The 14,895-nt window shown below is 34.6% G+C and overlaps 1 protein-coding gene across 1 annotated transcript in view; it reads right to left on the reverse strand.

Annotated features, from left to right (window-relative positions):
• LRP1B (LDL receptor related protein 1B) overlaps positions 1-14,895 on the reverse strand; it is a gene marked incomplete at both ends in the record, with an annotated part of 755,097 nt that overhangs the window by 191,620 nt on the left and 548,582 nt on the right. The window contains 3 exons of the mRNA XM_082312062.1: positions 4,187-4,318; positions 6,283-6,408; positions 8,593-8,733. Coding sequence (XP_082168188.1) covers positions 4,187-4,318; positions 6,283-6,408; positions 8,593-8,733 — 399 coding nt within the window. The remainder of the gene's footprint in view (positions 1-4,186; positions 4,319-6,282; positions 6,409-8,592; positions 8,734-14,895) is intronic.

Consider the following 14,895-nt stretch of genomic DNA (forward strand, 5'->3'; position numbering starts at 1 on the left):
TAATACTACAACATTTGCTGAGTTTCAGTTTGCATTTGGATACAGATGGTATGATCCAAATGACAAACCCCTCTCATTTTGTGGAGACAGCAATGTTTACAGGTTCCTTTCTGCTAATAATCAAAGTTCTCCGTATGTTAATAAAACGTAACATTCTCGGTAAGACTCAGTCACTGAAGACCCATGCCATACAGAACAAGCTAATAGGAATTCAGATTAAGCAATTGGCCTTTATTTTGTTGTCATCTGTTCCCTTATAAAAGTGGATGACGTTTTCACAGATGTGTGTGTCGATGCTGTCTCTGTCAGGTAGCACTGTTAATATTATAATTGCACAAACCTGTTTTATTTTCCCAATTACTCTGAAAAATAACAGAGATAGAGATGAAAAATCCCTGCAGCATCTGGTTCCTGAAGTCAGTTCTGGCTTCACACAGATGGAAAGAAGGCCTATACTCAATCTGGAGCCTTCACTATCTATTTATTCTATTGCTGGAATCTGAAGAGAAGATAAACTACCTGGAAATGACAGTCGCCACAAAATGGGAAACAACTGTCTGCAACTTTACGCAACTTCTATAAGCATTCTGCTAAGTGGTGAGCATTAGTAACCACGGCCTCGCATTGACTCCTACAGTCCACTGACAGCTTATCAGCAAGCACTGAAAATTAATTCCATTTAATGCATTAGTATTTTGCCAATAAAATCCAGTAACTCAAAATTCAACATACAAAGTATTTGCTGAGTATCACCCCTTTTCCTAGGCCTTGTCAGCTTAGTCTGTAAATGTTCAAAATGCTTATTTCAACAAAGAGAATAAAATCTATTCTCCTCCCACCTATACACCACAGATACAAATGCCTGGAGGCACAATGATAACATGAGTAAGAGGCACATAGAAAACGGAGAGAAAAGTGGGGAAAAATACGTGACAGAACACGTCTGGGTTCCCAGCTCCCACTAAGTTCAGCAAAACTCAGTGAGGGATTGGGAAGACTCTGCTTTTCACAGAGGCAAAAACCTTGCAAATCTAAAGCTGTTTCTGAGATGAACTACTGTAGGACTGAAAGGGGCTCAGCAATAACACTATTCTTTCAAAACTATCAACAATTTTAACTATTACTCCACCTTTATGGAGGCTTTTTGGCACTAATGAAAACATTCACGTAACTGTTCTGCACTGTTGTACTTTTAAAAGACAGAAATACTACCATTCATTAAGCAGTTTGTGCCTTCTAAGTCAGTAGGAGTTAAGATAGTGTCTCCTGATGAACAGGATCACTTTCTTGGAGACACAGTTCTACCCATGAGTTTGAAGACCATCATTCTGCGAATAAATATGACATTCTCATTTCTTCAATACTTAGAATGCCCTTGATGTCTCAAATACAGTAGTGTTTCTCTGCCATGCAGATTCTCCTCCAACCAGACCACGCTGAAGTACAGAGTACCTCCCACCATGTGAAATAATGATTTCAACAAATGCAAACCAGATACTAAGGTAAAAAGTTTGGTGAGCTTCCTGGAATAATGTCAAGAGGAAAAAACAATGAGCATTTGCCTGACATACTGTGAAGAGGTCTTTGGCAGGAAGGAAGAATCAGTGCCATTATCTTTAACAATACAGAAATGAAAGGCTACTAGGATGACACTCAGTTTTATAAACCTATGTCTTAAATAACACTGGCAACTCCACTCCCCAACAGCCTCTAAAAAAGTCCAAAGGTCAAAACTACTCTTGTAGTTCTTTAATGAGAATTTAGAAGTATCAAGACATAGGGAGAAAAAAGGTACATTTATCTTCTAGCCCTTTCATGTCTGCAAAAAATATTGCCCTAAGTCTTTTAACTATGATATGCTGTACTACTAGCATATGTTAATGTATTTTAGCCACTTTGCATACCTAAACATTACTGAGAGTAAATCAGAACTTGGGAATGTTTCATGATTAAGAATGAAATGAAAGCAATAGTCAGTAAGTGAAAAAAAAAAAAAACAAGATGAAATCTGAAAGTACCTCCACTTGCCTTCTGAATCATATTTGATGAACAAAACTTTAAGGGATGAATTTAGAAAATTCAAGCTAAGGTATCAAAATGAGAAAAACAATTGCTTTTTAAGCTGAAAAGCAGTTGAAAGCTGTACCGTAACTTTTTATGACACAGTATCCCCTTGTGATTTCACTGCTACAGAAGATTTACATTCATGTTTAGCAAGGCATTTGTCACTGTCAACTGTATTCCTGTTCCCTGTGCTGTAACTGATCATCATGCAAGTTGGCGAACCTCACTCAATTTCATCCTTCCTCAAATCTCATTTTTCCAAAAAGCTAAAAATTAGTACATGCATCTTATTCTTCCAAAATATTAATTTGATATTGTCTAGTGAACTCCAAAGCAAGCTCTCTAAAGTAGGAGCTAGCATATCCTATAATTAGACTATGCTAAAAAAAAAAATCCCCAAAGCAAAGAAAACACAAGATGCAAAATCCCCAATAAAATCCTAGTATCAGTATTTTAGAACAAAAAGTCAATTTCAGATTTCTGTATTACAAAGCGTAATTTTGTAAAGCTTGCAAGACTTGAATTCAAAAATGGTATTTTTTTAAGGTAAGTATACTATAATAAAAAGTAAAATCCCTGGAAAATCCAACTGCATTGTCTTAGTACTCTGTCAAGAACATGCATAGCTACCCCTTCTCGATCATTCTGTACCTTTCCAGAAACAGATGAAATCAGCTGTATCATAGTCTTTCCCATCTAAGATATGTGTATAAAGGCATTGGCTTTTAAGTGATTTTTATGTCTCAGCAGACCGTGACTGAACTATACCTATGATGTAATGGAAACTCTGAACATTAGCTGTCACTGATTTGAAAGCAAAATATACAATTATGAGGGCACCATAAAATCTTAAGTGAACTTGGAATTTTACTAGGCAGAGTAGAGGTACAGGAGCATCAGTGAAGAAGGCAGGCCAAAAGAAGAGAAGACTTAAATGAGTTTAACTCCTAACCTGTTAACAAAAGGTTAATGACATCTGTGTGACGAAGTAGTCAAACAGAAGAAGCAGAAAAAGGTCTGGTTTTAATACGAAGGCATATATTAACATGTACTTAAGCAAAAACTTAGGATCTCTCAATGCTGAATTCCCAGGCAGAATTTATTTCAAAATGAAAAACAATGAAGTATAACAAAATAATTGCATGTTTCAAGAAGCCAGTGTCCATGTGTGTATAACATAGATAATATTTTATTTCTAAACTGCTAGTTTGTAAACTCAATGGGTAACCAAAATGGCTCATGAGAAAATCAGTTTAGAAGGAAGGCTGATCAAGGAGCTAACGGGTAAAAAATATGGAGTTACAAGAAGTTTTCAGGTCACTACCTGGTCACAGATTTCTTATTGTCTGTAAACTAACCATAAATTCCTAATGCCTTTGAAGATACTCAGACACCTTTTAGTACCAGTGGGTGATATACCCAACTACTTTTCAGGATCTGATCCTTAATTTCTTTCCACCTTCTTTCACATGTATGCAAAACAGAAACCTCCTCATTTCATAGGAAATTTGTGAGATTATCTAAACCAAAACCTGTTTCCTTATTTATACGCTGCAGTGGAAAGGTACGTAGTGTACTTAAGATAGAAATGCCTCTTCTTCAGGCTGTTAGAGCATCCGCTTCTAAAAGGAAGAAACAGATACAGAGTTGGCTTGCACACTGCGGTGAAGTGGCCGAGCTCTACTGGACAAAGAAAACTATCCCACTCAGCTGCCAAAACCACCTGCTAGGTACAACACATAGGACTAAGAAAATTCAGTGGAAAAAAGGTCTCATGACAGGAACGAGCTTTTTTTCTATGAAAAATGAACGAAACCTGCTTTCTTATGGATTTATGACCACTTTCTCTAAAACCACAAGTTTCCTACTCAGGTTCTCAGTGATGTCTCCATTGAAAAACAGCGCATAATGTTGCTAGTGCAAGCTACATATACATAATACATGTTTTTCCATTTACTATAAATAATAAATAGCTAGAGGGTAACACTATAACACACAACCAACTTCCAATTCCTTCAAATATAGTTGTAATTAGAAGGTTTGAAAACTGGGGGTTTATTTCATTTATAAGAATAGTATACAATATTTACCATACATAAAATAAACTATACATAACATTTACCTGCATGGAAGTCTATGCCCACAGCAAATGAAGTTCCAGATATAGGCATTAAAGCATCCATTTTATCATTTGGATCAAGAGGAATTCCTCTAATTCCTTCATGAACAGAATACATAAGAAATGATTCAATACCTATGGTAAAAACAAAATAGACAATGAGAGCAAAGTGGAGACTTCCCCAATTAACAGGACTTGAGGAATTAACAAGCACTAGACATAATTTTCCGATACTGCTCTGTAGTTTTCCAGAATAACTCCATCTCTTTGAAAAAACATCCATGAATTATTATGGCGTATTTCTCATTAAATGATAAACGCAGTCTTACAAAGAGAAGGGAATCACTGTCTGTTTCAAGCATCACCTGAGCATTAAGTAATTAGCAGTAATGAAAATTAAAACTTAAGAAGCAAATGTTTTTGAATTATGAGAAATTTAAGAAAGTTTTCAGTGCACATCTGCACTTTCTGTCCACATTTAGCAAGAGAGAATTTTAAAGAACTTGTGGAAAGCAGGACTCAAGGCTGTAAATTGTCTTTTGAGGCATGAGATTCATCTCACCTCATTTAGTCATGCAGACTTCCTTTAGACAATAGAGAGAAATACATAGTTTTAGTGAATAATGCAGTTGATGCATTTGAAATGTCTGCTTTCATGTTAGATTAATCACACTCCAGATACACCTATTTCTATAAGGTAGAAAGAAACTTAATTGTGTAGGGGTCTTGTTATGTAGTCATTCCCAGTTGAGATGAATCACAGCTAATTGTCGACAACCAAAATTAGAACCAATACTCTGTTGCCCTAATCTGTTCATATATCAGAACACTTCTAAGTTCAAGAGAAATTATGCAGCATGATGATACATAACTATTTCTTGAAGAATTTTAACTACTATACACAAAAATAGTTCTTTTTTTTCTTCACATCAATTCTTTGAAAATTTCTTTCTTTGTAAAGAGCTAGCTAGTAGAAGACCCTAAGAATGTGGACTAAAAAGTTTCATTTAGTGAATAACAAAATTTTCTTCTAAGCAAGAAGAAATCTAGCTAGCAAATGAAAAGAGCAATGCTAAACAAGTATATATGTACAGAACAGTACTTGTCAAATTTTCTTCATGAATATTCAAGACAGAATAAAAATGTTTTTGACTCATGATCTCTTTTTAATTGAAGGAAAATTTAATCATAAAAAGCTGTTATGGTCTAGAAAACAGTATATCTAAAGGAGGTATACATTTCAAATACACAACATCCACCAGTTTTACCTTAACCCACAACTGAAAATGATAAATATCTGAAGAAGTAATTGTAAAAGTAAACATGACTATGTTAAAAAAAAAAAAGTAAAAAATGTTAAGAACATATTATTGTCACATACGAAAAGCACTGAAGAAGTAGAAAAGCCACATGTATGTTGCTTAATTCTGCTTCCATGTATACTCTACTGTTAACTAGATGAGGTAGCAATCCCTCATAGGAATAAATATTAAATTTATACAACTATAAGGCACCTTGACCATAAGGCTGTTTTGTATTATTCAGGCAAAAAGTAGGACTTTGGACGTAAGCTATCCTTTGATTTTTTTCCTGCTCAAATAGACAAAAGATTTAAAATTAAATAAAATTAAAAAAAAAAAAAAATAATCAGGCCTTACTGGGGCAATACAATAAGATTAGATACCCAGCCTTTCAGATACTGTAGCCTATAATTTATAAGTTAAGGTGTATGACCTTGGACAAATACGTACTGCTATTAATGATCGCTCAAATGGTCTGTTTTTCTGCCTACATTAAAAAAAAAAAACAACAAAAAACCAAAAAAACCAAAAAAAACAAAACAAAACCAAACCAAAACAAACAAAACCTAAAAAATATTCCTCAGTTTCCACAAAAAGCTGTGCAGAACTAAATAAAGAAATTAGAGCGCAAAATTGAAATTCTGTCCTAACCACAACAGACATTTCTCTGTCTCTGCTTTCATCAAGCATATTAAGTAAGGCTATTTAACTTAAAATCAATAAAGTAAGTTTATTTACTCATTACAGTGTTCCCATAAAACTGAAGTTAGTTAAAATAAATATTAAAGGGCATTTTACCTTTGCATGCAATACGGTTTTTTTGAAGGTTGTAGCCTACTGTACACACACAGGTCCTGGTGGTTTCTGATGTTGGTAAACAGAGCTGGGAACATCCACCATTGTTTAACTGACAGGAATTGCTACCTATAACATGACAGGAGAAGAGACAAGAGGAAACAAAATTTGAACAGTGCAATCCTGACTAAAAATGTGTGTTGGCATCAATTTATTAATATTACCAAAACCAAATTTTGTTCAGCTAACTACTTTGAAAAATTGAGATATGCATGAAATAGTTCAGGCTCTGCTACTATTCATATACTCTTCCATGCTTCACTCTTACAATATTTTACCTGCGCACTTAGAATAGCAGATATTTTCCTTAAAAGATTTTTTTAAATAAGTCACTTTTTCTGAAGAAGAATCTGCCTATTTTAAAGTAAAAGCATATGTTAAAACTCAAAATACTACATTAAGTTTGTGAGTAGCAATGCTGAAATTTCACTGACATTAGTCTAGATGCACCATATTCTAGATCATGAGCAAATCATTGATCATGTTGTATTAATTCATCAAATGTTATGTTAACCTCATATCTTCATGAACCACCGTTTGTTTAGTATATTTAAAATACGCTCCAATGTGATCTCACAGATCCATGCTTCTACTTCTTAATTAAAGCAATATTTATTTTTAAGTAATAGATGAACATTTTTAACAGATTTATAATAAACATTCTACATAGTATAATAAACACCTCAGAAATTTGAAGCTTCACGAACAACCACTGAAGTCTACTGAGACATTTAAGGAATTAGTTGATTACAAGTTAGCAAGCCCACATGAATCAGAGAGCTACCTGTCACATTTATTTTTGCATTCCTAATTTTGAAGTAGAAAGCATTTCTTCATCTAAAATCATAGATGTTCTCTAACGATCCAACCATACAAATGGAAAAGACAGGTGAGGTTTCAAAGTCTCAGGTATCCTCAGATAAAGCTTGTATTTGTATACAGAGAAATCTGTCAGTGCCCTCAAATCACGTTTGCTCTTATATCACTTTGATTTAATGAAATGCAAGATGCATATGAGACACACAAAGATTCTTTAAAAAAAATATGCAAGTGTAAAGCTGAATCCCATCTACAGTGTTTAATTCTCATATCCAAAACATTGACATTGCTCTGTCAAAATATAGATCAGCAAGGTGGCATTTCACTACACGCCTTCAGGGCTCTCATTATGGTTAAAGTTCAGTAGTACAAAAAGACAGAAGTGTTCCTTTTCTTGACCTTTGTACAATGGAAGATGCATATTAATGCCACAGACACCAGATATTGCTAACATTTGGGCACTCATGAGGCTATCTGTGTGTCTCCATGGTAGGGAGCTCAAGCATTTTAAAAGGACAGAAACATTGCTAAATGCCTAAATTTTTATTACTTAGTGTTCCACTACTTTTAAAACTAAGGGTAAAACTGGCACAGCATCTCTGGTGTTTCCTAGATTAGGTAAAATGGCAAGTGTTCCCAGACCTGCACAGTATGGAGCCGAATTAATGTACTCCGTACACAGACTACTTATTGTCCATCTGATATCAGACAGCTTAGCTCCATCCTGTGTTCTTTTGGAAGCTTCTTTGCAAAATTATTTGTTTCATGTAGATCCTATCCTCATCACTTTCAGTGCAACCATCAACCAACACTTTGAAAGTAGCTGGAATCAGAAATAATCTCTTTCTAAACAATCTCCCAAATGTCTTCATCTCTGATCTCCAAATTCATAAAACTGTGTGCATGACCCCAAATTACACTTTTTCATATTATCTTAGATCCCACTTTGTCAACTGTTTTACCATTATTAGCAATATTCCCCCATTTTTCTGCTGTCTCACTTTTGATTTATACTACTGTCACTTCTGTCAATTTAGATTAAATTAAACTGTCTTAAAACAAACAGATTATTAAGAATATTAATGAATTATAATACTTCACTTTCTTAAAATTTCAGTAATATGAGATCAGGATCACCCACTAACTGATTTTTTTTGACTAAAATTTTTAAACTTAGAGTCTCTAAAAGAACTTCAAACTTCACTATCGTGTAAACTTCAGAAAACACCTGATAAAATATATCAGGAAGATATTCTAAATCAATTATCCTATTATATTCAGTAATTTATTCAATAATAAAATATTTTATAGTATTTTACCACTGAATTACAATGAAATACATATTCTTTTGTTCTAGCCATGTTTGGAGAATAACATGGGAAAAAATACTATGCAGTCTAAAAGTTGGTTAAACATGCTTAAAATTTAACATACCTTGCTGTGCTGCTTTATCATACACTTTCATATGTACAACACCTGAAGTTTTGTTTCGCAGGACAGTTGGGTTTCTTCCATCTTTTTTATTACAGGTACCGATCTGAGCTAAGTTCTGGTCTGCCCACCAAAGCTTTTTATCTGTAAAATTTTCAAGTTTTAAAAATTAAGAGGATTACTATCAAATTATATATGTTTGAAACCTAAGGTGGAAAAAAGCTTTTGAGGTTAATTCTCAGATCAATTTTAACAAAAATTGCTCAAAGAAGAATTTTTTTATTTTATTTTTAAACTAGAAATTTTTTGATTTAAAAATTTAATTTTTTCTCTTTAGGTGATAGGTTTTCACACATTTTTAAGTGGAAAGCCTGAATTATGCCCAATTTACAACTGAAAGTTACAAAACCGTATTCATAGATCATATACTACTGCAACACAGGGTTTGTTCTCTAACTTTGCTATATCTATTCCTTATGTACGTAGAGATGACAGGAACTCTGGTTCCAGGTTTTCATTACTTGACTTGAGTGTTCAAATTAATAAGTATGACAATGACCATAGAAATAATTAAGAGCCTTGTTACTGTCTTAAAGAAATTATTGAAATTAACAACTTAAATTAACAGTAACTTTTTTACCGTAATTCACACAAGATTTTAAAATAACAGAAAAAATGAGACATACTATGTGCATACTAGGATAAAACTTCAAACCATCCTTGTCAATCCACATGTGCAGAATACTTGAATTATAGTATGTAGGACTGGTCAAAAATTTATGACAGAGAATTCTCACTTGATGCGCAACTGCAGTATATGCAACATATTTTTTCAAGGGTTGGATTTCAGGTGACCTTAGTCATATATATTTCACTTAAATTCATACAGGATTCTAAGCAACAGGAGGACAGAAACACTAAGTTTGGTCATATTGCTGTGGCCGTATTGGTTACTGTGGAATGTAAATTTTCATTAAAAAAGAAATTAAGATACAAATGTCAGTATTAATGTAAAGATAATCTTCATAACAATTCAAACAACAGCATAGGAAAACAAGCAATTTAAAAGAAATTTCAAGAAAATGAAAAGTATACATGAGATGTATATTCTCTACTTCATTTCACTTATATCACTTCAGGAAAATGTTGGTTTTGAAGCCCCATTAACAATTTAAATATCAACATTAGGGATTGCTTTAGTTTTGTTCAGAAATATACAGCATTTATCAGTGTTACCAGGTTGTCATTCTGAGACTTTGACTCATTACCTGCTGGAATTAATGAAAGAGCCTCTTCAGTTAAAGAGCTTGTTAGTCTTTTATTCACCTAACAAAAGCTAGTGAGATGCCTCAGAGTCGATGGTTTATAGTTGCTTTATGGTTATACTCTTTACTACTTTTCCTCAAACCAGTATTAGGGTGGTATTCCTACCAAGTTTTGAATATTTCATGTTTCATGCCATCACTTGATATTGAACAAATGAGGTATAAAATAAGTCACAACAACCACAAAGCAAAAAGAAAAAAGCAAAGACGACCTATGAGGAAACACAGCAAGAAGAAATAATGCAAACAGAAGAAAAGAATATTAAATATGCACTTTTGAAAACCTTCACAGCAGCTCTCATAGAAAATCTGTATTCGCTATTGCTAAGACTTGGAAGACGGAATAGGTTAAAATGAGGGGAAATCAGAAGAATGCTAGAAATGCCCTTCACTCTCTTGGCATTTCTTTATAACCCCACTAATATAAAAGGCCACAGTTATTAGCTTTACTGTAGCTCTGAACGATGACATCAAGATCATAGAACTGCTTTCTACAACAGCTACGTCCTGTCAGTCTTTCAATGAAGACGCTCGGGTGATGATGGAAAAGCTCTGTAGTATGGCACTGCTACTCGTAATCGCCATACTGTCAGGGACCACCGTCAAGTGTCATATATCAGGGGTGCCCAAGGACTCCTCACTGTTCTATCACATCTGAGACTATCGCAACTTGAGAATCGGGGTACTGAAATCAGCCATGACATGCTTTTGTGACTTGCCATGTGCCAAGAGAGAAAAACCCCAACCTTTATATTTCACATACGCAGGCACCAGCATTACACACTCAAGGTGCGACCATTTGTTTAATACCAACTAACATATTCTACATAAATATCTTCCATGAGGTATGTGGTGACAGTTCAGTCTAGAGGAAACTAAAGAATGGACTGAAATTGCAAAAGTGTAGTTCTGAAAGACGAGCAAACTTTTGTCAGATCCAAAAGAATAATAAACGTAGTAATGATGATTACTGTCTAACTATGCTTACTGCCTAATTTTAACAGACTAAGCACTTGAGAACTTAAACTTGCATCCGAAACAAGAACTCGGCTAACTCATAGCAACTGAATGTTCACAGTGAAGAGCTCCTTACCTAACCAATGCCAAGTCCTTCAGCTGTTTCCCTTGTAACATAATCTTTTCATTTTTGTCATAATTAATTTCAGCCAGCTTGTTCCCATTATTCATCAAATCTCAATGGTTGCTGGAAGCAAAGCAAATCAGTCCTTTCCTGTCTGAGTGAGACAAACACAGAGCATACCGAACGCACGGAAAACGCTTAGCCAATGCTAACTCTTAATGTCAGCCTTCAGACAATGCATAAGAGCATTATTTCAGTGAAGAACTTACTGATGTTTCTAGCTGTAGACAAACAAATCCAAATGCAAAGAACTGCCAGCTATTTCTATCAAATGTAACGGGAATAACAACATACTGTATTCTACTTTTCACAGCAGGGGCATCAGATACTTCTGCTAGATGTTGATAACTATTTAAAACCTTAGGAAAAATCAATGCACAGAGCTAACGCAACCTTTGTCAAAATACAGATTTCTTTTTGAAGCAAAACCAAGAATACACATATGCTATATGTCCTTGATGAACTCAAAAGCCACTCCATACAAAATCTTGCCTGACTGAGCCCCAGCATACTGCAAAATAGCGGAATGATTGACGGGTTGAATCCCTTCAGTTTGCTGGCAGCCAGATGGCCATGCAGCACATGTGCTGGCCAGCGTATCACTTCATGTGTAGCTCCAGAGCGGCAACAGCCTGTGCTTTGTTTTGACACAGAGAAGATGGGGAATGGAGGGGAGATAAAAAAGAGAAATTTAAGGAATACTTGAGGAAAATGAGGTATTGTGATAGCGAGTTGTGGAATTGTGAATGGGGGAAGGCTCTGCAAGTGCTTACAGTAGAGACATCTATTGTGCAGAAGAGCAGGAGAGAAACTGGGGTGAGGTCTTCAGATGAAAGATGTGGGGTATTGCACTGGAGGTATTACGGAGAGAAGGTTCTGGAGTGAAGCTGAACAGTACTGTGTTATTAAGATTCAGGAGACATGAAAGCACTCTTCACCAGTTCCACTTCTGCTGCAACAACTACTGATTTGAGGCTACTTTATAGAAAATCCTAAATTAAAATGCCTAGTTATATATGGAAATTCTACTGACTTTACGCTAGGGAAGAAATTCATTTTTGCAAGTGAACAAAATTGCTTGCAATGCTAACACAAATTTTTCATTAAAAACAAATTACAATCAATAACTAAAAAAAATGAAAAGCAGGCTCTACCTCCCAGTGCATCAGAATATCATTCTAATCATATCTATCTATGATATCTATGATCATATCTATGATTAGATGGCCTCAATGTTCCAGGCTGACAAGTTCCACAGTCCAAAATACATTTCACAGTGTCTGTTTCTCATTTTCTTTGAATGCCAGAACACCCTACCTGAGTCCTCACTCCCTTCACAAGACTTAAACAGCACGATGACCTCATTTCAACTTATCAGTTTCTCTTGACTTAGGTGAAGTCACTCACCTTAGTGACTGGCTAACACTCTGTAGCTCACCACTTCAGAAAAGAAGTTACGAATTTTTATGTTATGAATTTAAAATTATACTTCTGAGGATCCACAATCTATATTTTTCCTATATTCCTATATTATAAAGAAATTTAAGCTATTTTGTTAGTAAAACTTAACCAATCAAATAAAACGTAGTTCTGGTACTAGCCTTCTAGGAAGTCTCAGTAAAGAAACAAGGTTTCATTGGCCCACCTCTGTTATATTCTCCGAGTTAATAAAATGGGATAAAAACAAGTGCAAGCAACTTTTCTCTGCTCTCAGCCTTTTGGAAAAGTGACTATTTTAAATAAACTGAACTAGCTAACATTTTAATACCATATTACCTCAGACCTAGATTTGACCAATAGTCTCAAGGGCAACACAATGTAGTTTTTGTGTGAATGTTAAATTTAACCATGAAAGAGAAAACAACAGAAAAAGGAAAAGAAATTATAGGAGCAATTTGAATTTATCTTCAGTTTGTCACGTGTATTTTTAAACTGCAACAACGTAAATAGCGGTATACGGGCAGTACCGCGCGCTTAGGTTACTAACAAACTACTGCTTTGCAGTGAGTTAACATTTTACTCATAACCACATTTAAAGTATTAATTACTGTGAAATACAATCTCACAGCGATGTTCTACATGAAGAAAAAAGTACGAACACTTCCTTTTTTCCTCCAAATAGTTATGTATCTTTTAAACATCTTGAAATAAATGGGGCAAGTCTGTATAATTATGAGTTTAACATCATCAGCATTTTCATTTCAGACAGAAAAAATTATTACTGTAGATGAACCAAAAGTAAAACTCTAGATCGAAAAAAACTTTTAAACTTCGGGAACACTGCCTTGCCAACAAATATTGTGTATTAACTTCATTTCCAGTTAATTTTCTTTTCAGTTAAATGAATTATTGTCTATGCTGCAGTTTTAATATTTAAATAACCAATTTATAGAGCCAGACAGTTAAGTGTTCCATGATGAAAGCTGCAGATCTGAAAAATAATTTCCATTGCAGTAACTGTAAAAAGCTACTACACAAAAGAAAATAAACTCTGAAAATATCAAGGAAAAAAAGCATTTACTGAGTAATCTTCATAGGTACATGATGAGACAACAATCTACAGAATGAAAATATTCTGAATATGAAGACTTGGAGACACAAATGGAACTCTCCGGTGAAACCTGTGTAAAATTTAAAGGCAATCTATCATCCCATGCATTCAAAGGTGCTAGAATTAACTGAGTGAAAAGATCATCCTGCAATATCAATCTGTTAAATAGTAGCTTGCACCTGATGATTCTTTTATCAGACAGTCCTTAGAACAAGAAATTCCTGTGCTCAGTTTTGATAGTGTGAATTATAGCAAAAAGACAGATGTGAGATAAGAATATAAAAGTGACTATGTGTTATAATCCATAAGGGAAATCATAGGAATTTGACTTTTTTTTTTTTCTGTGAGATTGTGACGCACAATAATAAATTATCTATCCTAAAAGTTTAGGCTAACTTTTTCGACGAAATGGTTGTATGTGAAGAAGTGATTTCAGTCTTCGAATCCTCTATTTGACCACTAATCAGAATGGTCCGTTAAATAATTTTGGTAATGACTGCTGTCTTGCGCATAGTATACTAGAACTTACTGTTTTACACATCCAAACCCATCCATAAAATATTTTTTTTTTAAGACTGGAGTACAGGAAGGAAGCAAAACACATACAGTTTTGGTGTTTTGCATCATTTACTTCAAAGAAGTGATCAAACTCTTTCAGGCATTTCTTCAGTGTTTTGTGCAAAACCTCATGCTTGGCTATGGTTTCGACAGCCTCTCAAAACTGCAATTTGCTCACTTCCCTGTCTCTTTAGGGAAAGGAAACAAGCAAAACCGCCCAAATAACCAACTTCGCATATTCTTTTGCCAAGACATGAAGTCACGGCATGTGCTTAATCAAGAAGTTCAATTACCAGTAATTATCTACACCGCAAATAGTTTCCTTTCTCCCTTTTAGTATTAGTGTAGAGCCAAAGCATTTCTGCATCACCAACTGAATGTTCCCCTGTATGCCTCTTTTTCTTACTGAGCTACTAAATTGAGACTGTTGCTGCTTTCATATACACTTAACAGTATCTAGATAATTTCCAGCAATGGTGTCAGACATGTCAGATCATAAGAGTTCTTCTTTCCCTCCCTTTACAACACAAGAAACAGAAATCATCACAGCATAAACTCATTACTAGTCCTTGAAGTACCTGACTGTGAACACAGAGGTTGAGTAGTCTCCTACGACACCTATACCATTAAAAATGACAAATCACGACAAATCACAAGTGAATACTCAAAATACACTTCATAATGATTCTTTTATCTTCTTCCATCCCTGTTAACGTGACACCTGGATAAAC

The sequence above is a fragment of the Platalea leucorodia genome, assembly GCF_965183815.1.
Source record: "Platalea leucorodia genome assembly, chromosome: 5".
Lineage (NCBI taxonomy): Eukaryota > Metazoa > Chordata > Aves > Pelecaniformes > Threskiornithidae > Platalea > Platalea leucorodia.